The sequence below is a fragment of the Chiloscyllium plagiosum genome, unplaced genomic scaffold (genome assembly GCF_037043375.1).
Source record: "Chiloscyllium plagiosum isolate Xiang-an unplaced genomic scaffold, Cpla_swu_hap1 HiC_scaffold_16, whole genome shotgun sequence".
Lineage (NCBI taxonomy): Eukaryota > Metazoa > Chordata > Chondrichthyes > Orectolobiformes > Hemiscylliidae > Chiloscyllium > Chiloscyllium plagiosum.
The window spans coordinates 55,503,652-55,531,103 of NW_028270154.1; the positions used below are offsets into that span (position 1 = coordinate 55,503,652).

The 27,452-nt window shown below is 41.6% G+C and overlaps 1 protein-coding gene and 1 long non-coding RNA gene across 4 annotated transcripts in view; one reads left to right on the forward strand and one right to left on the reverse strand.

Moving 5' to 3' along the window:
- Window positions 1-12,688: 12,688 nt before the first annotated feature.
- On the reverse strand, window positions 12,689-27,060 carry LOC148147544 (uncharacterized). Its single transcript, XR_015759786.1, has 3 exons — window positions 26,723-27,060; window positions 16,831-17,054; window positions 12,689-16,535 (listed from the first exon to the last, which is right to left on the reverse strand). It is a non-coding gene; the product is annotated as an uncharacterized LOC148147544 (long non-coding RNA).
- The window catches only part of LOC122556711 (peroxisome proliferator-activated receptor gamma coactivator 1-alpha), a 147,046-nt gene continuing 145,883 nt past the window's right edge, over window positions 26,290-27,452 (forward strand). The window contains exon 1 of one of the 3 annotated variants that reach the window (XR_015759785.1): window positions 26,290-26,472. Coding sequence is in view for 2 of the 3 variants with exons in the window: in XM_043703778.2 (XP_043559713.2) it covers window positions 26,395-26,472 (78 nt within the window). In the remaining variant the exon portion in view is untranslated. The remainder of the gene's footprint in view (window positions 26,473-27,452) is intronic. The other 2 variants (XM_043703778.2, XM_043703779.2) reach the window with 2 other exon arrangements.

A 27,452-nucleotide genomic window follows, 5' to 3' on the forward strand; every position in this document is an offset into this window, starting at 1 on the left:
CCAGCCACTACAGTGGACAGCTGAAACTGACAACCGGAAGCGGCAGGGACAGGCCACTATAAATGCCGGAGGAAACACCACAGAAGCGCTTCACAGGAGGCTCCCAAGCACTGAGGATGTCACCTAGACAGGGGACAAAACGTTTGCAACAAAAATTTCCAGCTCGGCGAACAGAACCACAACAACGAGCACCCGAGCTACAAATCTTCACCCGAACTTTGAAGATTTTATACATTTTGCAATGGCTCATGGAACAGTGGGACATGATTATTGGCATACTTTTCCAGTTATGTTGCAACAATACCTACTGAAGAGCTGAGGAGTAATTTGGAAAAACAAATTATATAAGCAAATATGCAGCCTTGGACACAAGGGGAGTGGAGAAATTATCAAAATCCATTAATCGTTAGCATGATGTTTTTCTATAAAATTCAAAGAAACTGTGACATCTCTGGGAATCACTTGGATAGTTATCCTTCAGATATAAATTGGAAGAAAAATATCAAAGAGCAGGGTAAGGCCTGTGATTCTAAGAGATGTAAATTGCCTAGTGCCTCATATCAATCTATCCTGATTCTTCTCTTTTGATGGTAACTGGGGCTTGGAGTAGCTGCTTCCTGATGCTCTCTGGCCACTGATAATACAGAATTCCGCCACGTTGCCATATCCTGTGAAAAATTCTTTCAGCTCTGTCTGCTCAGTGTCACCATCAGGGTACTGACAAATAACTGATGACAGCTTGGGTATCAGATTGTTCGTCATGTTTTTACATTCACTTCAGAAATTTCTATATTCTTATTCATTTTCACTGTAACTTGGTTTGGAACCCCATGATGGCATACTCAATGTTTTCTTCATTCATTGATTACAAGACGTTGAGGAAGGAACTTGTTCTACTGGTTTTGTACCTGGTCAAGCATGAGATGTTGAGGGTTGACAAGATGAGGTAGAATTCCAGTGATGGGAGAAATGGCACAGCAGGTAGACATTTTCTTGTTGTTGAAGCCCAACAGAAAATTCTGGAATCCTCAGCCAGAATGGGTACTGAATTGACAAGTGGAGAGGATGGAGATTTTACCATTGGGTTCACAGCAATGTCCTCCTCCAATACAGGCTCAGACTTTTTATCCTCCTGTGATGAAACTATGGCTTTAAGAGGTGTATTCATAGAATCATAGAATCCTTAAAATGGGGAAGCAGGCCATTCAGTCCATCTAGTCCACATTGACCTTCCGAAGACCATCCCACCCATACCCACACCATCCCTGTAATCCCATATTTCACATGTCTAATTCACCTAAACTGCACATCTTGGAGACTACAAGGCAATTAAGCTTGGCCAATCCATATAATCCACACATCGTTACACTGTGGGAAGAAACTGGACAAAATACAGACAGATATGGGGAGAATGTGCAAATTCCAAACTGACAGTCGCCCAAGGGTGGAATTGAACCCTGGGCCCTGGTGCTGTGAGGCAGCAGTGCTTACCACTGAGCCACCATATTTTGTCCTTTCTGTTTGAAGATTGGCTTTGAGCTGAGGTATGAAGTTGCCTCTTCCAAGCCAATAAAGTAAACCAGCTTGTAAGGCCCTGGGTTTTTTAAAATTCAGAACAATAGAAGCAGCTTGAATGGATGATATCAGGCTCCCACAGAATCAGGGTATTAGTTTAGCCATGAGAAGTTGTTGGGGTTTTGAAGCTGGCTGCGGAAGCTGTTATACATCTCTTTCGGCCATAGCAAAAAGCTAGAGTTCGCTCCCTTTGCCAGGATTTTCTCTTGACATTCTTTTCTCCTTTAATGGAGAAACATTGCATGTGATACAATCTATTTTAATGAATTTGCCTTTGCCAAGGGTGTGTTTGTGAGATGTTACTGTGTTGGAACAGTTGTTTAGTAGTGAAATAATCTATTATTCTGTTAAGTTTTCCAATAGAGTTACACCAATTCTTCTTCTTTTTGTTTTTATTTTAACTGGATGTAAAAATAAAGTGTGTTTTGCTTAAAGTTGAGTGGTGTGACCAATCAAATTACAACTGGACTACAGCACCTTGCACTTGCCTTTAAATAAGATAAAATTTAGGGTCTCAGCTATCTCTTTGATATGTTTGAATGTGGCCAAAACATACCACAGGTGACTCTTGTTCTGGTTCTGAATGCATCTTTCTAAACATTCTATGGTGCAGTGTCTCCTCCCGACCCTAATCCTCCCTCAGTGGTGTATGAATGAGTGTGAGAGACAGTGAATGATTGAAAAAATGAGAGACAGTGTGAGGAAGTGCACATACACAGACAATCTCTACACTGGGAGGGGAGATGAGAAAAACAGAGGACAAAACCGAACCTGTTTCCAAGTGTATTCTACTGAGACCAGCTTGGAATTTGTGTCACGAGACGTGAACACAAAGTCAGTGTTAGTTAAATTCAACTCCTTAACCCTGTACTGATCCCCATCACCTTCCCTAGTAATCAAATCTTGGAGCTTAGTCTTTCTCTCTTTAGCTATGTTTCTAAAGCAGAAAGGCAAAAAAAAAGTTTCATTGGTTGACTGCGTTTAATTAATGGTCAGATTTATTAATTATTCATTTTAAAATGATCAATGCATTGCTTTGACATTTTTTTGGTACAGCAAGTAATTTATGTTTTCTTCATGCCTTAAATTTGTTTTTAGAAGAAGATCATGTTTAATGAGGGGCAAACCAGAACTCAGCAGTTGCAGCTTTTTTATTATTGAAGGGAAATGAACAGCTCATAAGAAATCTGATTGCTTTTGGAGTGTTGGAATTAGGGGTTATTTTTGCTCCGATAGAAATGGGAACAGTTGGAAATACTCAATGTTTGATCGGATCTGTGCAGAGAGGTCAATGACCTCATCAAAACCAGTGCAGATCAGGGACCTGAAGCATTTGCACTGTTTCTCTCTCAATCTTCACAATGTGGCCTGCTGAGCACATCCAGTATTTTGTGTTTATGTTTCAGATTTCCAGCATCCACAGTAGTTTGCTTTCATAAGCACATGCTGGGCATTTATAAATGTGGTTCATTTCGACTTAAAATGAAAGAAGTGTATACAGAGGAATCTCGATTATCTGAATGAAATGGGCAGGCACTACTTCGTTCGGATAATTGATTATTCGGATAATCGATTTTACCTTAAACAAGGGAAGCCATGCTGATCTAATGCTGTGCTCTACTGGAGAATTTGTTTAAATCTATAATTTTAATGTATTGAGTGCAAGAGGACATAGATTTCACATGATGAACAAAATAAAGCAATGATAACACAAGAAAACTTTTTTTAAAATGCAGCATTTGGCAAGGAGTGGTTAGCAGCATTTGGTTAGCATTTGGCAAGGAGTGGTGAAGACAGCATCAAACAAGGTCTCCAACAGCTTCTACAATTGAAAGAGCATTTGTCAGTTTCCGGGAACTCAGTCTCGCGATAGAAAGACAGAAACAGTGCCTCACGCATGCGTTTACATTCTTGGCCATTTTTTAAATGAATGGCCCGGTAAAGTGACAGGAATACTGTAAAACACTTACTTTTGCAAAGGGCTGTGCAACTAACCCTTTACTAAAAAATATCCAGTCGCTGATGCTTGAGCTGCTTGTGTTTCTTTGTTTTTGCCAGCGTTTTCACATGTTCTTCAGTACAGGTAATTCAAATACACTTACCTCTTTGATGTAACATTTTTGTGCGACCTTGAAATCTTCTTCGGATAATCTGAAATTCGGATAATCGATATGTGGATAATTGAGGTTCCTCTGTATAGCTTAATGCAAAATGCCATTTTTCTGTTTCTAATACTCACTTTTGGGATAGAAATAGTACATTTTTGCAGGTGAATAGGTTTGTGTTAATGTTTCGACATTTTTAGTGAACCCAGGAGTTGTGTACCAATACATTATGTCACTGTTAAATCAATATATTATCTTTTAAACTTAAGATCTTTATCTACAGTGATTTTGATGTTCAAGTCTTTCGGGTATTACATAGCACTTGGTGCAAAGAAATAGAGTTAGTTGCATAATATGAACAATGACATTGTGTAATATTCTGACAAAGCCAAAGTCTCAAAGTATATCAAACTGAAACCTAAGCTTTATAACCAGAGGCAGAGAGGACAAAAACTCAAAACGTTTTCACTAAACCTAAGTAAAACATTTCAACCTGTCTTGTGACTATGGTTTCCAATTGTAGGCACCCAAAAGATGGAAGGTGAAGGTTTAAGGTGCACTGATAGTCAGGAATAAGGGACCCAGAAACAAGAGAAGCTCCTGGGCCCATGAATTCTTTCCATGGCATTGAGAAGGGTATAGCTGCCTGTGTTTGCTTTAACCTAATTGGCCATCCTTGGATCTTTTACTGAGACAGCATCTGCAGCTCTTCAACTTTGCTAGTCTCATCTCAAGTTTGGTGGTGTTAGGTTCACAAGCTTTTAGATCTCTATAACTAGATCTTTCATTTCATATTTCTCCTCTGGTAACAACTGAAATACAGCAACTGTTAGCACCATTTCTCTCTCTGGCCAGTGTTTCAGAGTGAGATCACAACTCTGAAGCATGAAAAATAATCTTTGTCATCTTCCTGGTGCCCTCGTCAGATTTTTTTTTAGATTTGCTTAATGAGATAGATCATCTTCCACTACGAACTTTCTCCCATAGACATAAATATGGACATGAAAAATTCAATACGTGATTGCGAAAAGCTTACTATATTAGCATGTCTCATCTAAACTGATGTTCGAGTTTTGGATGTTAGTATTAGTTTTTCCTCTTGTATCAATCCTTTTATAGAAATGTCTGCTTGCAGAGTGGCAGATTTCTTTCTGTTGTAGTCTGACATACTTTATGCTTACTATTTCTTTGATTTTGTTGAAACTCCTCTCCTGTGACTCTGACCTCTGTTGGTCAAGAGCACCTTTCATTAGCTGATGGACGTTTGCTGAGTAGATTAGCATGTGAGGAATGAAAGAATACAAACTTGATCAAACTAATTAAGCTTCTCTTTATTGTCTTTTGGAACATGCATTTCAGAGAAAGGTGTAACATTTCACAATGCAACTGTCTGCAGTTAGCATGATGCCTGATTCATACAAATAGATCTTTATCATCTCAGAAGTTCCTCATTTAACTTTATAGTTGCTTTCCTTAAACATGCAACTTTAAATGACATAGACTTGTGTATCCTATAATAACCAATGTAAAAATTGTAGTTAGCTACTATATTACTGATCAGAAGAAAAAAAACTTAGAGAATTTGAAATACTGTACATTGCCAAATTCCTACATTTATATTAGAGTAAATATGAAAGATTTGTTCTATCTATCTCTAGTTCACCACCTCTCCTGCTTACTGACCCTTCCTCTTGCTGATCCTCCCTATCACTGAACCCATTTCTGACCATTTGTTGTCACTTCTTTCTCCTGAACTTTTTGTATGACTGAGCACTCACAGGAATATGCTGAAGGGGAGGAAGAACAGATTCAAGTTGCAAAGGTAAGCCACAAGCTGGAGAGGCAGAGAGAGGGTGGATCAGTGCGAGGAGTGCCAGCAATAACTGGGAGGATCAGTGAGAGAGAGGTTTGGACAGAGGAAGGTCATAGGGTGTGGGACAGAGACTGCCCCAAAATGATGTCTGCTGGGACATTCAACTCTACATCACACCAGTGTGAAGCGATAATAAAAATGTAATTCCCAATGTGAATAGGGGTCCTATTAACTGATCAATGTTAAATAAACCTCGAGTAACAGTCCCTGACAGTTAGTTGGTAGAGAGATGCCTTAACATGATGACATGATTGAAGAAAGCTGGAGGTGAGCAATCCAAGGACCTCTTGATAGAGCAGAAGAAAGCATGTCTTCTCCCCCGGTTCTCAAAGAAGGAGTTTTTTTTAACTTAACATTACCTTCTTCTGGCCAGTTGATTCCTTCTGCCATGTTTTTGTTTCCATTTGCATCCATAGAACAGTGTGGCTCTACCTTGCCATTAATAAAGCTTTGGGGAGCGAATAATATCAGCAGCCTGTGGGATCTGAACTTTAAGCAAGTTAATTGTAAGAAAGCAAAGAATATGTTTTGCAAGCCCATTTTTTTTCATCAAATAAAACAACGGAGAAAGGAAGCAGTCTTATATACGGTTAAATGCATGAATGTGTGAAGCAATCACTCCACTGCACACAGTATTGATTTTAGTCTTTGATGATTATGATAATTACATATGGTTACAAAACAATCAATATTTAATAAGTGTATAAATATTATTTAGAAACCCAAAAGGTTTCCTTGGTCTATTAAATTAACTTCATGCATTTAATATTAAACTTAAGGATCAAGAAACAAAATGGAGTTAAAATATGGAGCAATATATTTAACGATTATGTTAACTATCTAATTCTCGTACAATTTTAGGATCGTTGAACAAGTTTACAGTGCACGATTTGGTTCAATACAATTTTGCTTGTGAAATAAATCATAGAAGAAAACTAGTTAAACATGATGAGTGTGCCATTCAAAATGACCTTGATTCAACCTCAGTTAGAATACTGAGTTCAACTTTTAATCTCTTCATATGAGGCTGAGGGAGGGGTAAGGGTGACCCGGGGCTAATAGTAAGGCTTTGAATGGGTTCAAAGGAGGACCACTTGTTAGGATTTTTGCAGAGCCAGTAAAATGTCTTTTTTTTAAAACAATCCATAAGACAAAGTATAGCTCAAAGAACCCACAAGGTTCACAGATAAGTTCAGAAGGACTTTGCCACAACCAGAATCAAAGGACATGAATATTAATAATTAAATTCTTAGCTACATTAAAGTATTAAACTTACAATGATCACTGATGCTTATATTTTAAACAAACTTGTTAAGTCAAATTAACGTATAGAAAACAAACAAAAAATAACAGAGGCTGGAAATCTAAAACAAAAACAGAAATAGCTGGAGAAATTGAACAGGTCAGGCAGCCTCTGTGGAGATAAAGTAGAATTATTGTTTCAGGTCCAGTGATCGTTCTTCAGAATCTTACAGACCCACTTGACCCTTCAAACTCAAGCCAGATGCTGATCTGAATTTGGAAGATTAACCGTGAGATCTGAATATTGCTACACTGATTTCTATAAGGGTTGAGATTTCTTAGACTTTCCATTTCAAGGAAGGCTTTTGTCGAATTCAGTGCTGGGCTTTCATTCTGAGTGCAGACAATTTCTAATTGGAACACGATCTGGGCAGCCAGATGGCAAATGCGGATGCCTTGAGCTGCCTCCCACTGGCAGATACTCCACTGATGGTGCCATTAGAAGAGTATGATATGATTTTTAATTTTCTGGATACCCTTCCTATCACCGCTGACAATATCAGACTGTAGACACAAAAAAATCCCATTCTGGCAAAACTAAAACAGCTTGTGGTGATGGGGGAAATGAAAGGGTCATCACAACCAGAATTGAAACCTTTCTGGATCCGTCGAAACCAGATAACTTTAGAGCATGGCATTTTATTATGGGGAGCAAGAATGATTGTCCCAAGCAAAAATACTGGCTTTTCTCCAGTAGAGTCATCCAGAGGTTTCCAAATTAAGGTGTTGGCAAGACGTTATGTCTGGTGGCCAGGATTGGATGCAAACCTTGCTGCGCTGATGGGGCAGCACATAGAGTACCAGCAAGAATAAAAATTACCACAAGCAGATCCCCGATATTCATGGGAATGGCCGGTTACACATTGACTATATCAGTCCTTTCATGGGCCCTATGTTTTTAGTCATCGTGGATACCCATTCAAAGTGGTTGGAAATGCATAGAGTTCATTCATCAAACAGGAGGATGATGATTGAAAAGTTGCGAGTATCTTTTGCAATACATGGACTCCCAGAGGTGTCAGTCCCAAACAATGGGGCATCCTTTATCAGCAGAGAATTTGAGTATTTCCTAAAGCAAAGTGGCATTTGGCATGTAAGGACAGCTCCACACCATTCATCATCCAATGATCTGGTGAAAAGAGTAGCCCAAACTCTGAAGGCAGGGTTCAAGAAACAGTCTACCACTTCACTTGATACCCAACTGTCCTAGTTCCTGTTTAATTATAAGACCATCCCTCACACAACTATTGAGACAGTTCCAGCAGAGTCGTTAATGGGGAGAAGACTCCACACCGGGTTAAACCTGATCTTCCTGGTCTTGGAGGGAGGAGGGTGAAACAACATCAGGAACACCAATACCATACACAAGACTCCTCTAAGCGAGAGAGGCAGATTACTTCAGGGGACGAATGGCCCTGCATAGGTAAGAGGCATGGTTGATGTGAGGTCAGATCCCATGACATTCAAAATTTGGCTAGGAGAGGTGGTCCTGCACAAGGATCTGGACCACAAAGAAGCTGCAAACCTTGCAAACAGGGCAGGAGCAGAAAATGCCCGGCCCCTCAGAGATTCGGCAAGGCTGTCAGAACCTATGGGTTCTCCCGCTCTGACTTGCATCAAAGAAACCTCTGAGGACAAGATGAACATGGCAGATGTTGCACCTTGATACAGTTATCGTTTGAAGATGAATTTTGACCTAGACAACTCGGGCGCAAGAAGTGGCCTACATGCCACCAGTACCCAAGGCAGAGTCAGAGAAACCAGACTTGGTGTGAAAATGCCCAAGGAGAAGCTACAGAAAAATGAACAGGCCTATGTCCCAGGACTTAGAAGGGGAGGAATGTCGTGATTGTATCAAGGTCAGCCAAATGGGCATCATTTAATGATTTCTCTGATTGGGGCTGTTAACCTGGTCCAATCAGAGAATTCTGGCTGACAGGAGTGTTCCATCGAGATTTTCAGGGAGAGGTGGGCACCGCAGAGACTGAAGTGTATTATTTACCCCTCCAACTCTATTTTGATTTAATCCCTGCCCTCCCCTTCAATGTTTGATCACACAGCATTGCCCTTTGATGTGAAGGGCACTGCTTGTCACTGGCCACTTGGGTGCTTCTTTTCTTCCTGGTGGTGGAAACTGAATAAAGATTTGTGCACCTTGTGTCTCTCACTGAGTCTTACACCTGCACACACACAACATGGGTGTGGCGAATAAATAAGCACTACCGCAGTTATGCGGTAGTGTGGGGGTTTATGAGGAAAATAAATAAGCAGGAGGGTCAAAGGTTGTGTGAAAAAAAATAAACAGGCGTGTCTGAGGTGCTGTTCACTCTGATAGCTGGCTCTTGAGGGAGCTGGACCAGTGTGCGAAGGACTCTCCTTTATTGTATCAAGAGGAGGGGACTAACCCTGACCTAGCTGCAAAAAAAAAGAAGTATTCCATCGAGATTTTCAGGGAAAGGTGGGCACCGCAGGGAGTGGAGTACATTATTCCTGCCTCCAACTCTATTTTGATTTAATCCCTGCCCTCCCCTTCACTGTTTGATCATGCAGCATTGCCCTTTGATGTGAAGGGCACTGCTTGTCACTGGCCACACAGGTGTTTCCTTTCTTCCTGGTGGTGGAATATGAAAGGTGTACACACTTGTTGTTTTTCACTCTGTCCGTCACCTGCATACACGACAAAGGTGTTGGAGGAGAAAAAAAACGGAAAAAAACAGGAGTGTCAGGGGTTCTGTTCACTCTGAGAGCTAGCTCTGAGGGAACTGGATCAATGTGAAGGTCTCTCCACACACAAATAATGGGTGGCTTTGTGATGGGACACTGCGCCTTAATGGAATTATTTCAATAGTGATAAAAAAACAGGAATTTAAGGGCACTGCTTGTCACTGGCCACTTGGATGGAATATAAGTAAAGATTTACACACTTGCTGTTTTTCACTGTGTAAAAACAAATTATGAATACATAAATAAATAAATAAATAGGAGTGTTGATGTGCTGGGTGGCAGGGGCCTGGGCTGGATGCTGCTATAGGACATAGCGAACAGGGCAGCGGTAGACGTTCAGTTCGTGGTCACTGCCAATCAACGTCTTAAAACGGTGGTGCTTGGACTCGACATAGTGCACCAGCTGGAGGATGCTCAGGTGGACTCTCGTCTGCGCTTACCCCTGCCCAGACTGAATTTTACATTGTCCCCAATGTCCTGTACTTCTCGCGGGAGACTGTGCCCCACAACCTGAGCCACATCCCGAGTTTTAGTTTTGCCCCTTTTCGGGACATAAAACGGCGGGCCCTGTATCGACTGCTGCTGCACACCATCCACCTATTTTCCCTCATCCACCGCCCAGACACGTCTTGGCGTGCCCATTTGCCACCAGGCGGTGGGGATCCCCAGTGGAGGGGTCTCTAAGCGGGAGTCCTTCCCCTCACTCTCAGGGTTCTGGGGAAGGTGCTGCTGCACGTAGCGGTCCCCTGCAACTGCAGATTGCGATGGTTCATGGACTCCCAGCCCAACTGCTTGTTCTATGGTGCTGCGGAGTCCGTGGACCATGTATATATGGAATGTGGGCGTTTGCACTCCCTTTTTAGTTTTCTAGACAGCCTTCTCTTCTATTTTTGGTTGCACTTCAGTGCCACGCTCCTGATCTTTGGGCACCCAGTGCAGAGGGGGGGGGGGGGGAGGATAGGTCAGCGGACTCTCCTTGTGGGTTTGCTCCTGAGCCTGGCTAAACTGGCCCTAAACAGGTCCAGTCAGCGGACCGTGGAGGGGGTCTTAAGGGCCGATTGCCTGCCCGTCTTCTGGGGAAAAATAAGCACTCACTGTCAGGTGGTAGTGTGGGGGAAAATTGGAAAAAGAAATACAAGTGTTTTTTTACGAGGTCCACTCTGCCTCGTAAGTGGACCCTGCCCCTCATGGTTTGCATTGTACTCTTATGTGCATTGCATTTGATCATGTAGGTTGTGATTGAATCGTGTTTCCGTATGGACATTGTGTTTTGTGTATCTCTGGGGAGAGTTAATTTCGCTGGGGAAGCTGGCATATGGGTTTCCTTTTTTGCACTTTTTCAGCTGTTGGCTCTGTGCTTTTATTTGGAGGATTGCACTGTGGTTTACTTTGTTGGTTCTGTGTGTTGCTGTTCCTGTTAGTTATGGCGGGGGGGGGGGGGGGGGGGTTTGAGGTGTTTGTTTTCAGGACCCCATGACTTTGTAGTTTCTTTGACTGTTAACTGTTAGTGTGTCATGTGTTTGTAAATTTGCATAACATTGAATAAAAAAAAAATAAACAGGAGTGTCAAAGGTTCTGTTCACTTTAACAGCTGGCTCTGAGTGAGCTGGGTCAGTATCAAAGACTCTCTATGTGTAAATAATTGGTGACGGGATACTGGCCTTGGTGAAGTTATTTCACGTGCAAATGTTCTATGCTGGTGAAATTTAAAATTTTACGAACAAATCTGGAATTGAATATTAGTGTTAATAATTGTCATGAAACTATCATAAATTGTCATAAAGTAATTTAGGGAAAGATATCTGCGATTGTTACCTGGTCTGATCTACATGTCACTAAAGGTCTACAGTAACATGTTTGAGTCTTAAGCTGTTCTCAGATCAATTAGAGATGGACAAATTCTGGCCTTGCCAGCAATCCAAATCCCATGAACAAATATATAAAGAACAAAGGTTGCTATGCTTTTTACTTGATTTTACCTCTCCCAGGAGATTACATGGCTTTGTATGGTTAGGAAGTGTTTACTGTATACAATGAAATACACTGGGAATCTGAACCACCCTGGATAGTCTCAATGGACCAGTGAGTCTTTTCTCATCTGTCATTTTTGTATGGTTGGTCAGAATACTAATTCTACTTCTCAAGCCACTTAATTTGTTTAACTGGTATAAATAATGAGACGTTCATGTATCCAACAATGGATTCTAAATATTTCAATGTAATGACTCAGACATTTGGGTGTAACTTTCATTTAATCAAACAGTCCTCCAATTTTTTCAGTATATTTTTGGTATATGGTGAAATGCACTGCTTGGTTTCACCTGCACATCCACCAGTATCATTTATTGTATCCGTTGCTCCCGATGCGGTCTCCTCTACATTGGGGAGAGTGGACGCCTCCTCGCAGAGCGTTTCAGGGAACATCTCCAGTACACCCGCACCAATCAACCACACCACCCTGTGGCCCAACATTTCCCTCTCCCACTCTGCCAAGGACATGCAGGTCCTGGGCCTCCTCCACCGCCACTCCCTCACCACCTGACGCCTGGAGGAAGAACACCTCATCTTCCGCCTCGGAACCCGAGGGCATCAATGTGGACTTCACCAGTTTCCTCATTTCCCCTCCCCCCACCTTACCCTAGTTCCAACCTTCCAGCTCAGCACTGTCCCCATGACTGGTCCTACCTGCCAATCTCCCTTCCTACCTATCCGCTCCACCCTCCTCTCTGACCTATCACCTCCATCCCCATCCCCATTCACCTCATGTACTCTTTGCTACCTTCTCCCCAGCCCCACATCCCCCTCCTCCCCACCCCCATTTATCTCTTCACCCTGGAGGCTTCCTGCCTCCATTCCTGATGAAGGGCTTTTGCCCGAAATGTCGATTTTCCTGCTCCTCGGATGTTGCCTGACCTGCTGTGCTTTTCCAGCACCACTCTGATCTAAACTCTGGTTTCCAGCATCTGCAGTCCTCACTTTTGCCTGCTTGGTATATCTGCCTGCTCCAGAGCTAAAAATGTATTGCAATACATATTATATGAACAGTGTCATGACCATACAACAGGGTAAACAGATGATACTGAATCAGCAACCTGGTTTTCCAACTCTCTGTATTTTTATTTCAATTAATTATTATGAAGAGTGGTTGGGAAATCATAGGTAACGTATGTCCAAATTTCACAATTGCACTGGAATGGGTAGAGTTAATTGCTAAAAAGGCAGATTCTTAAAACAAACTCCAATGGACTGTTGGTGTATGGTTGACATGCAGAACAATTACAAGTTGCCAAGCTAGTCATTTACTTTTCTCTAATTTTGTGCCACCAAAGCCTGGTAGGGTCAATAAATGATCTAGAAAGTCTCTATGTGAAATGGCGGTTCTGATTAAGTTATTGCAGCATTGTAGCCAAACATCTGAGGAAATTCAGGGACCATGTACTTTTATGACTTGTGCCATATGGTGCATCATTGTATCCATACACACAGAAGGCCCACATGAGTAGGTTTATTAATATACTCATAATATCCCACCTGCTGCCTTCAAAGAGGAGAAAGAATCTGTTAATTTTCAGTGACAACTGAAAACTACAAAATACTGGAACATGAACCTTCACCACAGATGTTTTTTGAGAAATACTTTTCCTCCATAAAAATGCCATTGAGCTGCTTGGAATAGTTCAAATAAATATGTTTGTGGTGTGGTCTACAATTCAGAGAAGCAAAACACTAGTGACAACTGTTGGGATGACCTTTGCATCATAATAGATGCAGCATCACTTATTAATGTTTTCACTGTTTTTATGGATAGCTTAAAGTCTACATTTGAACAATCACAGGAAGTTGCAAGTTACTGGGAGGATAGCTACAGATAAGAAGAAGAGCATTCAATGCACTCAGTGTCTGAAATGGCAACTGATTCTTAATACATACTTGTTAAGGAGTTGGGTAGCAAATTATGTAACTTGTTTTTACAAAACCAAACTGCTGTGGGTATTGGAAATCTGAAAGTATACAGCAAGTTGCTGGGGCTTTGGGGTGCAGTGGTAGTGTCCCTACATCTGAACCAGCAAGCCCAGGTAACTAGGATTAACTCACATATTCATTCTTCTTTTTCTCTTCCCTTTGGAGAAGATGTATAGGTCTGGCTACTTGTTGTGGCAATTGGTTAATCCCTATAGGCAGCAGGGTCAATCACTGCTAAACCTGTCAGTTAATGATTAAAATTGGAGATTAATAGCTCCTTTGCAAGGTCAGCCTCTAAATGTCTGACAACACCATCATAATTATCCCTTTATGTATCAAAACAAAATCCAGAAATGTGCAACCACAACAACTTACATTTATAAAGCAGTTTTCATGCCATTTAGTCTTTTGAAGTGCTCCTATGGAACACTCTCACCAGACGTTTTTGTCAAGTGTTCTAATGTCTTGTGGTTCAAAGTTTGGTCAAAAAGCTAGGTTTCAAGAAGCATTTTAACATCATTGATGATCAATTACATCACCATCAATGGATCCCCCATTATCAACATCTTAGGTGTTGCCATTGATCAGAAACTGAAGTGTACCAGTCATACAAATTGTGTGGCCACAAGAGCAGGTCAGAAGCCAAGAATTCTGCAGTAACTCATCATCTGTCTCCCCAGAGTCTGTGCACTACCTACAAGGCACAGATCAGGAGTATGATGGAAGACTCTGCATTAGGCTGGATGGGTACAATTCTAACAACACTTACAAAACTTGACACCATCAAGGACAAAGCAGTCTGTTTGACTGGCATCCCATTCACCACTGCCAACATTCACTCCTTTCACCACTGATGCACAGTGACAGTAGCATGTATCATCTACATGATGCAATAACTTCCAAGGCTCCTTCCACAGCATCTTCAAACCTGTGACTTCTGGCATGTAGGAGGACAATGGCCGCAAATACAAGGGAGCACCACCACCTGCACATTCTGCTCCAAGCTATACACCATCTTGACTTGGAATTATATTGCTATTCCTTCATTATTACTGGGTTAAAATACAGGAATTCACTTCCTAACAGAACTGTGGGTGTCCACATACCCCAACAACTGCAGCTATTCAAGAATGCAGTTCACCACCAACTTATCCAAGGGGTAATTAGAATTAGAATCTCCACAGTGTGGAAATAGGCCCTTCAGACCAACAAGCCCACACTAACCCTCTGAAGAGTATCCCACCAAGACCCATTCCCCTCCCCTATTACTCTACATTTCCCCTGACGAATGCACCTAACCTACACATTGCAGTACACTATGGGTAATTTAGCATGGCCAATTCACCTAACCTGCACATCTTTGGACTGCGGGAGGAAACCAGAGCACCCGGAGGAAACCACCAGACATGGGGAGAATGTGCAAACTCCACACAGATAGTCACCCGAGGCTGGAATAGGGGTGATAAATGAGCAATTAACATGGGCTAGAATGAAAGCTCATATTCCAAGTAGAAACAAAGAAATCGAGATGGAAAGTTTATGAAGGGAATTCTAGATTTCAGATGGAACAATCTAAAACAGGGATACATGAGAGAAACATAATCTTCAGTGACTTTTAAAGCTGAAGGTGTTTGCAGAAGTAGGTAGATGTGAGGATACGGGGGATCTTACACAAGAGAATTTTAAATTTGAGGTGATGTTGGGCCATGGGGACAAGTTGGATCCACAAGTAGATGGATGTTGGGGAACGGGGCATTATTCTAGAAGATTGGATGCATGCAGGTTCATGAAGGGGGCAAGGCCGGAGCCTTCAACGTCACTATAGGTGTATGGATGAAGTTCTGAAATAGTCTGAAGAATGCTCATTCTTATTCCATTACCATCTCTTTTTGCCTTCCATGTTTTGTCAATTAGTCTCTCGTCTTATTCTTTATTATAGAATTATTTTTCTCCCTCCCCTCACTGTATTTTCCAGTTGATATAATATTTGAAATATTGACTCTTTCTCCTCAAATGTTAAGGTGCTGAGACCACTAATTATTTCCATCGTTTTATATTATTGTTTCAGGTTTCCAGCATCTGCGGTATTTTACTTTTATACAGTCAATTACAGTTGAATACTTTGGCCTTAAATTTCTATGCATATTGAACTTCATCTATGCAGAGATGAGAGACAGTTACTTTCATTTATAGATGAATAAACAAAGCCTTTAAAAGGACATAGAATGTTGAATAAAAAATAGAAAATGGTGCAAACATTCAGCAGAACAGAAACATTTGCCAGACAGGAGTGCACAGTTCACATTTTAAATCGATGACCTTTTGACAGGACGTGGGATCTGATTTAACCATCTCAAAAAACCCTGTTCTTCGTCCTTTTCAATAGGACAATTGATTGTAACTGGAAAACAGTCAGGTGACAAATCAGTTTTAAATTCTAATCACTCAGAATTCGTTTTTTTTCTAGACCATCCGTATTTTGAACACGTGCCACGCTGATTTTATCGTTTAAAAAAAAACTCCGAATACTCGGCATTTTCCAGGTTTAATGGAAAGGACTGAAGGTCAAACAGATTTCCCTCCAGTTTCCTCAAGATTCCGCGCAGTGACACATAGGCGCACATACAGAATGATACACGCAGCTTTCAAATGTTCACTCTTCTCACATCCTTCATGGGTGAAAGGCGATTTTGCGGAACAAATGCGGGAGAATTTCACGTAAAACAAGTCTGTCTACATGTTTGCAAGGAACACTTGGGATTTACTGCAGTGAAATGAACAGGGAGGATTTGCTGCATGCTTTCATTGTGTCCATTATAAATCAGTTTCTTGTCAGGAACTACTTCCGTACATTTTTGGTTCTTAATTCAGTTTCAACATTGTGAATCGTACAACATTGATCTCCATCGGTCAGACTGTATGACTCATCTTGCTGAGCTGGAGATAGTCACTGCGGAACGCCTGTCACTGTGAGCTGCAAAGTGCAGTATGCCCTGTTTTGAAAAACAGGAATGAATCAAACCAGTTTTGCTCCTATACCTAGACAATGTCGATTACAGTGACAGTAGAGTGACTACAGGAAACTAACAGAAACCTCTGCCAGCTCGAGGGGAGGTTGCCTCAAGGAACAGGCACAAACGAAGCTCAGAATGAGGAAGTGGGGGGGCGAGAGGCAGGACCGAAGCAAAACACAAACCCAAGGAAGTTGTGCTTAAGACCAGACACAAATATTATTGTCAAAGCAAATGTGTGCAGGGAAAAACAACGTGAACATTTAAGTCGAGTGACCTTACGAAACTTTATCAGGAGGAATTCTTCCCAATGAGAGGAAGATCGACGAACGCGCTGCAATGTGATTCGAGTTTTCGCGGAAGTTACAATCGTTCATGAGGAGACCAACAGGAAGAGGCGTGTGATCCAACAGTCACGGAACAGCAGCTACACTCGTTTAACATTTTATGTAGCAGATACACCAGACCGTTACAATAGAGCGCCATAAACAGGTTCTCACCCTGTTAAAAAAAAGTTCTATTTTATAAAACGATCAACCTGTTCACTCATGTTATGACATACCTCCAAGGAAGGTGGGAATTCAAGCAGGTCCTTTTGGTTCTGGTACATTACCACTGCACACACATATGTCTTCTATGATGAGAAAATTGGGAAGATTAAGATGGCAGAAACTTTGGAGACAATTTTACTGGAATCTGGGAATCTAGGCTCATACCCCCAGATAGTGCAGAGAGAAATACACCGTCTCCCTTTTCAGAAATCCAAAGGCTTCGAGCTTTACTGTTTATTCCCATGAGCTGTATAGTTCCCTGGAAGGCAATCACCTAATTGTTGGCAGGCAAGAGGCCTATATTATTGACAACTGGCCAGCACTCCAAGGACCAATCCACCACTTAGTCCCAGCTAAATTTCCCTCTGCCCACACCTGGTCTGTAGTTATCTCCCCCACTGTTTGAACAGGCTGCAGTATACACAGCATGAATGTGATCACCTACTTTTCAAAACAAAAATGCAGTAATCTTTTTAATAATCCGTGTTAGTTTTAAAATTGTACATTTCTCATATCACTCCACAATCAAAATATAGAGAATAAAATATGGTCTTGACAGAACTATACTCTGAAAACCATTCCAACAATTCCCTTTTGCTCTACCGGAAACAAAAACAGGAGCTCAGCAGGTCTGGCAGCAGCTGTGAAGAAAAATCACAGTTAATGTTTGAGGTCCAGTGAACCTTAGTTCTGTGGCAGAGTCACAGACCTGAAACGTTAACTTTGATTTCTCTGCACAGATGTTGCCAGACCTGCTGAGCTTTTTTGAAAACTTCTGTGTTTGTTTGATATGCAGCATCAACAGCTCTTTTTGGGTCCCTTTCGCTCTATGCTGCCAGTCAGATCACAAATCACTTTGAGAAATGCTCAAAGTCATCACTTAATGGCTGGGTAAGTATTGCTAGGCAAGTCACTTTCTAAAATTGTTTTAAAAACTTGTACAGAATGTAGATTAAACTGTATTTTGATGTTTACAAGCACTAGTCTTCGAATTTCAGGGCTCACAGGCAGCATTCATGGCAGACTCTTGTTTCAATCTAGTATTTACGGCCTTTATAAAGATAGCTAAAAGTTGCTTTAATGTTTGGCTTGGGTGAAGACACTTCATATATCCTTTTCCTATTTCTTATAACCTTTTATTTTCTCCCTGTGTTCGCTTGTCCCCTTTTGCCAATTTTCTTCTCTAATTTTTTTATATCTATATATAAACGTCGAGATTATCAACAATAATATGTTACTTCTACAACTATAGAAGGCCTGAGCTGAATTTTCTGATACTTACAAAACACAGGCTAAAAGAAAACCTGAGAATGGTTTGTTCATGGTATTGCAGCCAATGTTCAGAAGTAATCTATGACAGGACTGATACTAAATTAGAATAATAATAATCAAAGATACACATAATAAAAGATATACACAACTCTACAAATATTCCATAACATTCTGTAACAGTGACGTTGTTCTGATCTTCTAAAACTTTCCTCAACAGTTTATCTATGAGCGTAATAGGATCTTGATCAACTAGGCCAGTGTGTTGAGGAATGGTAGATGGAGCATAATGCAGATAAGTGCAGGGTGTTGCATTTTAGTAAGACAAACCAGGGCAGGACTTATGCAGTGAATGATAGGACCCTGGAGAATGTTGTTGTACAGATGGACCTAGGGGTGCAGATACATAGTTCCTTGAAAGTGGAATCACAGGTAGACTCAGAATGTTTGGCATATTCGCCTTCATTGGTGAAAACATTGAGTGCAGGAGCTGGGATGTCATGTTATGGCTGTATAAGGCATAGGTTAGGCCACATTTGGAATACTGCATACCATTTTAGTCACCCTGCTATAAGAAGGATGTCATAAAACTGGAAAGAGTGCAAAAAAGATTTAAAAGGATGTTACTGAAACTGGAAGGTTTGAGTTATAAGGAGAGGCTGAATATTTTCCCCCTGGAGTGTAGGAAGCTAAGGGGTGACCTTGTAGAGATTTATAAAATCTCTACATGGAGCATGGAGAAGCTGAATTGCCATGGTCTTTTCTCCAAGGTAGGGGAGTCCAAAATTAGAGGCACAGGTTTAAGGTGAGAGGGAAAAGATTTGAAATGGATGTGAGGGACATTTTCTTCACACAGAGGGTGGTGCTTACATGGAACAAGCTGCCAGAGGATGTGGCATGGGCAGATACAGTTACATTTGGACAGGTACATGGATAAGAAAGATTTAGACAGATGTGGGCCAAAACGCAGGCAAATGGGACTAGTTCAATTCACAAAACCTCGTCAGCATGGGTTGAAGGGCCTGTTTTTGTGCTATATACCTCTATGACTCTGTCCACACTAATATATATTTGCTTCATTTATATTTGCAGTATTTGCAATACTAGTACTGTACATGCTTATTCCCTTCTAAGTTACATACATGATTGCAAATATATACATCCTTCATACTTTCTTTTAATCTCTCATAGCTTTATATGTGTTCTTGGAGTGGTCATTATAGCCACAGTGTCCAGAATGATTTTGTTACTTTAAGGCCTGTGACTGACATCTGAAGAAATAACCACTTACCTTGGTCCAGGCTGGCTGATTTTGGTCACAGTGTCTGAAGTCAATATCAAAGAGCCTCATAAAACATTTCCTCCAGACACATTCCCATTTCAAATAACAACCTTTTCCACAAAGTGAAAGAAAGTAAACACCTTCCAAATTAACAATATTAACTCAGAATTGTTACTGCTGTCTTAAACTGTAAACAATGCTGAAAACAATACTGAAAACATTTAAATATACTTTGAATTTTGTTCAATATGACCACTGAGTTGTAAATTGCCTGCGAGTGTAGGTTGGCGTTTTTGGGGTATTATGTGCACAGGAGCTATAACTAGCTGCCTTTTAATTTGCTTGGCATGTGGTATAGGTTGTACTCTAAGTATTGGCCTGAATTTTGCAGTGATGTTGGCAGTAAAACTATCAATATTTGCCATTATCATTCTACTGAAACTGACAGCAATTTTGTGAGTCTGTAAACGTCAAACATGGAAGTCCAGAAGGTGTTGTCAGTAATCCAATATTCCTCCAAAGGATGCACCATAGAGGCACCCCAAAGACTGCAGTGGAAATTTATGAACTAATGAAAACTTCTCCTTTTCCATTGTCAAACTTTGTGTAAAACCCTTTAAAATGTTGCATCTTGTTGAATGAGTTGTAATGCTGCACAATATTTGTAATTGCTACAAAACACCTTTACTGGCCCTGAAATATCTTTACTTGCTATAAAGGGAGTTTTCAATGAGAAGAGATTGGGGAAACTAGGCCTATATTCTCTGCAATTGAGAAAAAATGAGAGATGATCCTCATTAAAATATATTTAAAAAGTTCCCTGGCTTAACAGGTAGAATTGGAAACATGTTTCCCCCATTTGGGGTGGGGATGGGGGGGTGGAGGTGTCCAGAAAATAGCCTCTGAAGAAGGAGGTGAGGACGTATCTTTTTTCACTCAGAATGGTGAATTTTTGGAATTCTCCGGTCCAGAGGGTAATTGATTTTTAAAATTATTTTTTAAATATTATGTATATTTATTTTAGTTTCTATCTTAACCAGATCATAAATTATTTATGAATATCTCTGAAAATCCAGATTAAAGATTAAGGGACTCAGTATTTTAAAACTTCCTTGGTTGGCCGTGTGAGAATACTTCAATGTCATGTGCTGCTGAACCTATTTGCTGACATCACTGCTGCACACAGTGAGATCAACTTGGCTTGGTACCAGATTTAAACTGCTGTTTGGAAAAGGGAAATCTACAGAGATTGTTAAATTGCCAACCAGAAAATCCAAGCCATCATTGTCGCACATAAGTAGAGTGAAAACTACAGCTGCTGATTAATCATTCCTCATTGATTTCTTCCTGTTTTTGGTTCGTTCACAAGTATTCAATCAGATAATCAATTTGAAATTTGAAAAAAAAAATTTGAGCCATTCATGGTTTAGTTGATCCTGAAGACATAAAGCTTTGGACGTGTGACATTTGGCAGCATTTTGGATGCTGGAAAAAAACTGTTGATTCCATAATTATTAATCTTACAGAGTTAATTATTTTCTTACCAAAATTGTTAATAACTATTCGTCAGCTTTATTTATTTCAAAAATATCTATGCATGTAAAAGTGCACAATAAAAATGCAGCAGAAGCAGAGGATATGTCAAATTTGTATGGGAGTAAGTTGTCAGATTGTTCTTTCAACAACCAGTACTGAATAAGCAGAAATTTCCTCTAATTAAATATAGTGAAGTCTGAAGCTATTGTTTTCAGTTACCACTCCAAAGTCTGTTCCCTAACTACTGACTCTACTCCACTCCTTGGCAACAGTCTGAAATTAAGCCTGTCCATTTGAAACATCATGCATAACAGTTTCTCTGGAATCCTTTGAGGAGGTAACAAGCAGAATAGGTAATAGGGAGTTAGAAGATGTATTATCAAACTCTTTTTTTGTAAACCTAACGATAAAGTACAACACATAAGTCTACTTAACAAGATGAGACCTGCTGCTGTTGGGTGCAGTATGGTATCATGCATAGAGAATTGGCTAACTAATCGAAGACAGAGTTGGGCTAAAGGGGGCATTTTCCAGATGGCTTCTTGTAACTGGAATGATACAATAATGAGTGCTGGGGCCATAATTAATTTCTAAATTAATTGCTTGCACTGTTCCCTCTAAGTTGTGCACTACTGTGTGGCCACTCTGAGGTTCTGCACATGCTGATCAGCGTTCCAAAGCATCGACTTCTGGTTCGTTCACAAGTATTCAATCAGATAATCAATTTGAAATTTGAAAAAAAAATTTGAGCCATTCATGGTTTAGTTGACATTTGCAGATTACACAACAGGTGGGAATGCAAGGAGTGAGGATATAGTTAGGTTAAGTGAATAGGCAAAATCTTGTTATATAATGTGGTTATGTACTTTGGCAGGAAGACTAGAATAGCTGAATATTATTTAAAAGAAGAAAGGGCTGCAGAAAGCTCCAGCACAGAAAGATTTGGGAGTTGGCAGAAACCACAAAAGGCAACAGAGAAGTTCAGTCAGTAAGAGGGGAGGTGAATAGAATTTATTTCAAACGGAAATATTCAAAGGGCCTTTATTTCAAAGGGAAGGGAATATGAAAGTAGGAAGTCTTGCTAAAATATGCAAAGTGCTAGCAAGACTACACCTAAAATACTGTGAAAAATGTTGGTCCCTTTTTTAAGGAAAGGCATAATGACATTGGAGTTGATTTAAAGAGATTCATGAGATTGATCCCATGTATGAAGGGATTTTCCACAAGGAGAGTGAGTAGGGAGGATTTGTATTCATTGAAGTTTAGAAAAAGGACCTTATAAAACCATTCACAATTGTTAATGATCTTGACAGGATCGATGCAGAAGAACTGTTTCGCCTTGTAGGAGAGTCTAGAATCAGAGGGTTTCATCTCAGAGTAAGAGTCAGCCAGTTACGACAGAATTGAGGAGGAATTTCTTCTCTAGGGTAGTAAATCTGTGGAATTCTTTGCAATAGACAATTATCAAGGCTGGGTCATTAAGAATACTCAAAGCTGAAATTTTATTTTCATCAAGAGGGGAATCAAGGGTTATGTGGAAAATGGCAGAAAAGAGGATTTGAGACATGATATCACTGAATGGCAGATTAGACTAGAAAAGTTGAAGGACAGAACACCCCTGGTGCTCACCTTCCACCCTACCAACCTTCGCATAAACCAAAACATCTGCCGATATTTCCGCCACCTCCAAACGGACCCCACCACCAGGGATATATTTCCCTCCCCATCCCTTTCCGCCTTCCGCAAACACCGTTCCCTCCGTGACTACCTGGTCAGGTCCACGCCCCCCTACAACCCACCCTCCCATCCTGCACCTTCCCCTGCCACCGCAGGAATTGCAAACCCTGCGCCCACACCTCCTCCCTCACCTCCATCCAAGGCCCTAAAGGAGCCTTCCACATCCATCAAAGTTTTACCTGCACACCCACCAATATCATTTATTGTATTTGTTGCTCCCGATGCGGTCTCTTCTATATTGGGGAGACTGGACGCCTCCTAGCAGAGCGCTTTAGGGAACATCGCCGGGACACCCACACCAATCAACCACACCACCCTGTGGCCCAACATTTCAACTCCCCCTCCTACTCTGCCGAGGACATGGTGGTCCTGGGCCTCCTTCACCGCCACTCCCTCACCACCAGATGCCTGGAGGAAGAACGCCTCATCTTTTGCCTCGGAACACTTCAACCCCAGGGCATCAATGTGGACTTCAACAATTTCCTCATTTCCCCTTCCCCCACCTCACCCCAGTTCCAAACTTCCAGCTCAGCACTGTCCCCATGACTTGCCTATCTTCCTTCCCACCCATCCACTCCACCCTCCTCCCCCCGACCTATCACCTTCATCCCCTCCCCCACTCACCTGTTGTACTCTATGCTACTTTCTCCCCACCCCCACCCTCCTCTCACTTATCTGTCCACCCTTCAGGCTCTCTGCCTGTATTCCTGATTCCAGCATCCGAGGAGCAGTGAAATCAACGTTTCGGCTTTTGCCCGAAACGTTGATTTCACTGCTCCTCGGATGCTGCCTGAACTGCTGTGCTCTTCCAGCACCACTAATCCAGAATCTGGTTTCCAGCGTCTGCAGTCATTGTTTTTACCTAGAAAGGTTGAATGCCTACTTCAATTCCTACATGTTGTGGTGTTATAGTGATTGTTGTAAATTTGATACTGAGATGTCCTTCTGATCTCAGACTTGTGCCATCTCTGTTTTTGATTTAAAAAATCTCTCAACTTCACCCCATTTCAGCTTATCTGCTCTTGAAGCTCTTGAATGAATTTATTCATTCACTCACTCATGCTTTCATTACGCCTAGACTTTGATCATTCTATTTGTCTGGCAATTACCATTTTTTACTTCTGTAAAGCCATGACCTCTCTGCCGACTATATCTTACCTCACATTCGTCTTGTTTTGTTCATAACTTTTGCTCTTGTTGGTTTTCATTAGTTCCCAGTCAAATATTCTCTTTCTTGTTTTCACATCTCTCCTTGGCTTTACATTTCTTTTTCAAACTAACAACCCTCTTAAGAATATGTTTCTCTAATCTTGGTCTCTCGTGAATTTCCATCACAATTGCTCTGCCATTTGTGGTTAGATTAGACTACTTAGTGTGGAAACAGGCCCTTCAGCCCAACAAGTCCACACCGACCTGCTGAAGCGCAACCCACCCAGACCCATTCCCCTACATTTACCCCTTCACCCAACACTACGGGCAATTTAGCATGGCCAATTCGCCTAACCTGCACATTTTTTGGATTGCGGGAGGAAACCGGAGCACCCGGAGGAAACCCACACAGACACGGGGAGAATGGGCGGCACGGTGGCACAGTGGTTAGCACTGCTGCCTCACAGCGCCAGAGACCCGGGTTCAATTCCCGCCTCAGGCGACTGACTGTGTGGAGTTTGCACGTTCTCCCCGTGTCTGCGTGGGTTTCCTCCGGGTGCTCCGGTTTCCTCCCACAGTCCAAAAGACCTGCAGGTCAGGTGAATTGGCTATGCTAAATTGGTTAGGTAAGGGGTAAATGTAGGGGTATGGGTGGGTTGCTCTTCGGCGGGTCGGTGTGGACTTGTTGGGCCGAAGGGCCTGTTTCCACACTGTAATGTAATGTAATGTAATCCACACAGAGAGTCACCTAAGGTGGGAATTGAACCCGGATCTCTGGCGCTGTGAGGCAGCAGTGCTAACCACTGTGCCACCGTGCCACCCATGACATGAGTGATGTAAGCCCAAATTCTGGAAGTCCCTCTGGCACTTTCTCCTTGTAAGATAATTCTTAAGCTCTTTGATCAAGCGTTTTTGTCATTTGACTTCATATCTGCCTACATGGTTGTTTGGACTCGTACCTTGTTTTATCATGATCCTGTGAAGCACCATTGGATATTTCATTATGTTAAAATGGCTATATGAAATAAGTTTTTGCGGTGATATTTGTTATCATTGTTTTCTTTTTTAAATCTTGTCAGCAAGGATTTGGACTAATCAAGTTGATATGATGGCAGATCTCTGTTCTTATCTGCACGATATGTGAAGCAAATGATGATGAAGGTGATAATGAAAATAAACAAAAGAGGATTGGGGCTGTTTGTACAACATGTGTTGTACAATGTTGAGATTTCTCCCTTCCCCTGTCAGTTGGTAAAATATATTATATATCTCCAAAAAAAGCACCTTTCTATTGGTGAAAACGGCATTGATAAATGACTTGTCTGAATATTGCAGTCCCCTAGTGTGATAATCCTATTTTCTAATTCAGATTTTGAGATAATGAAAACTGAAGTGTACAGATTGCAGTTCCTTGGACTGTAGATTGCTCTGTTAACACCTTTTCTCCTCCTCGCATCAGACCTTCACACCCCCTTTTGTCAATTTAGCAGTGTGTTTCATGCAAGTCTAAATCATAATAATAATAAAAGTACAGCGATGTGTTTGTTCATTCTGTGATTATTCGCATATTGACATGCGCACCCTTTCACCATGCACCATTAGATCGTCAATGAATAAAATCTCCAGTCATGTTCAAACTTTTACAGGTCCAGGATGTATTTGATCATTGATTGTGTTTTGTGGCTGTTTTCCTGTGCTTATACCTGTAGTTTATCTCGCTCTCAGTCCTGTGTACTAATAGCGTTGTTATAATGTGAATTATGTAAAAGCGCTGGTTCGTTTAATCCACACCCTCTCCCCCCTTCTCGGTTATTTTTATGTATCATATACAATTTAGCATGAGATACCTAATTACATGTCTAAAAATTGACATTTTTTTTCTGTGAAGCGGAGACACCTGCTGATATATCCTTTGCCTTCAGACAATCCACTCTGCCCTAACTCAAACTAGTCTTCATAGTTAGAATGCCGAATGCTCGCGTCTTTGCACCATCACGATTAGTTTCTAAGTATCAGTGAAAAAAAGAATCCATTCGATAACTACAACGGGTTATGTTTTTGAGATTCGACAGTCAAAACGAATCGCCGTTTTGCTTTGGGGAGGTGGGGGGGAGAAATAAAACACAGGAAAGGCGATAGTGCACACTGACTCGCACGCTGCCACCCTCTGGTGTAGCAAGACGGCAGACGAGTTGCAGTACCGCTACCGTCCACTGGGCCGGCCGAGGAGCAGCAGTGAGCTCACTGTGCCGGCTCTGGGGATCTCCGCGACCGTCACTCACTCTCTCTCTCTCTCTCTCACACACACCGCGGGAAGATGGCGGATTGCACGCTCACGGACGAGGACTTCTCTTTATTCGTCTTCAACTACCTGACAGAAAACGCAGAGTCTCAGGTAAGGAGCGGCGCTTCGCTTGCCTTTCCTTGCATGAGAGTGGAGCCGGTTCCTAAGCGCGGCCCTGGTTGGAGGTGTTTCTATCCCCCTCTCTTGAAGCGGCTAGCCGGCTCTCTCTCTCTCTCTTGTCTATCTCTCTCTTTCTGCAAAGTCCTGTTTGTGTTGGAGATGGAGCGCAAGCACCGGCTTCACGTGCTCGGAACCCGAGGCAGCACCTGAGCGCCCGCTCGCGCCCTGGCTGCCTGGTTACCTGCTGGTTGCCGGGTTACAATTGTAGCAAATCCCTCCAAGTGTCAATTGCCCGGGATCGCTTCATTCATTCATTCCGGACACGTGGGCGCACCAAGTTACAATCAATCTCGTCTCGACTCTCCTTTTTGCACTGAGCCCCGCAATCGCTTTCCAAAGTGCGTCTACAGAAGAGGCAGCGTGAGGGAGAAACAGAAAGGTTGGGATGGGGGTGACAAAATAAAAATCAGCAACTTGTACTCCGCCTAGATGCTTCATTTCAGGCACAGTGTTAAAAGTCAGTTTCCTGGAGAATGAGGGCAGATGAAGAACAACATTTATTTCTTCTTTCCATGTTCTTGTATAACAGGGAAACAGATGGATTCAACAGGAAACAGTCTGAGAGCTTGCGTAACTTTGGGAATTACTTAACATTTAATGCACATGTAATAGATCTAGAGCAAGGCAGATGACGGCAGCAAACTCCAGTTGGGACCACTACAGAATGAGTGACATGTTAGAGCCGCCTCGTTATTTCTTGCCCAAACTCGCGCCGTCCTCTTCCTAAGGCGCGATAACACTGATTAGTATTTTCTTCCAGATTGTCGGATAGGGGCAGGCGTCCCGAATGCTCCTGATTATGTAGTTACAAACTTGAGCAGTCTCTTGCATGTGATTTATAATAATGCTTCAAATTACATACCGTAACGCTGAAAGGGATTTTTATTTTTGTATGTTTGTTTGGAATTAAT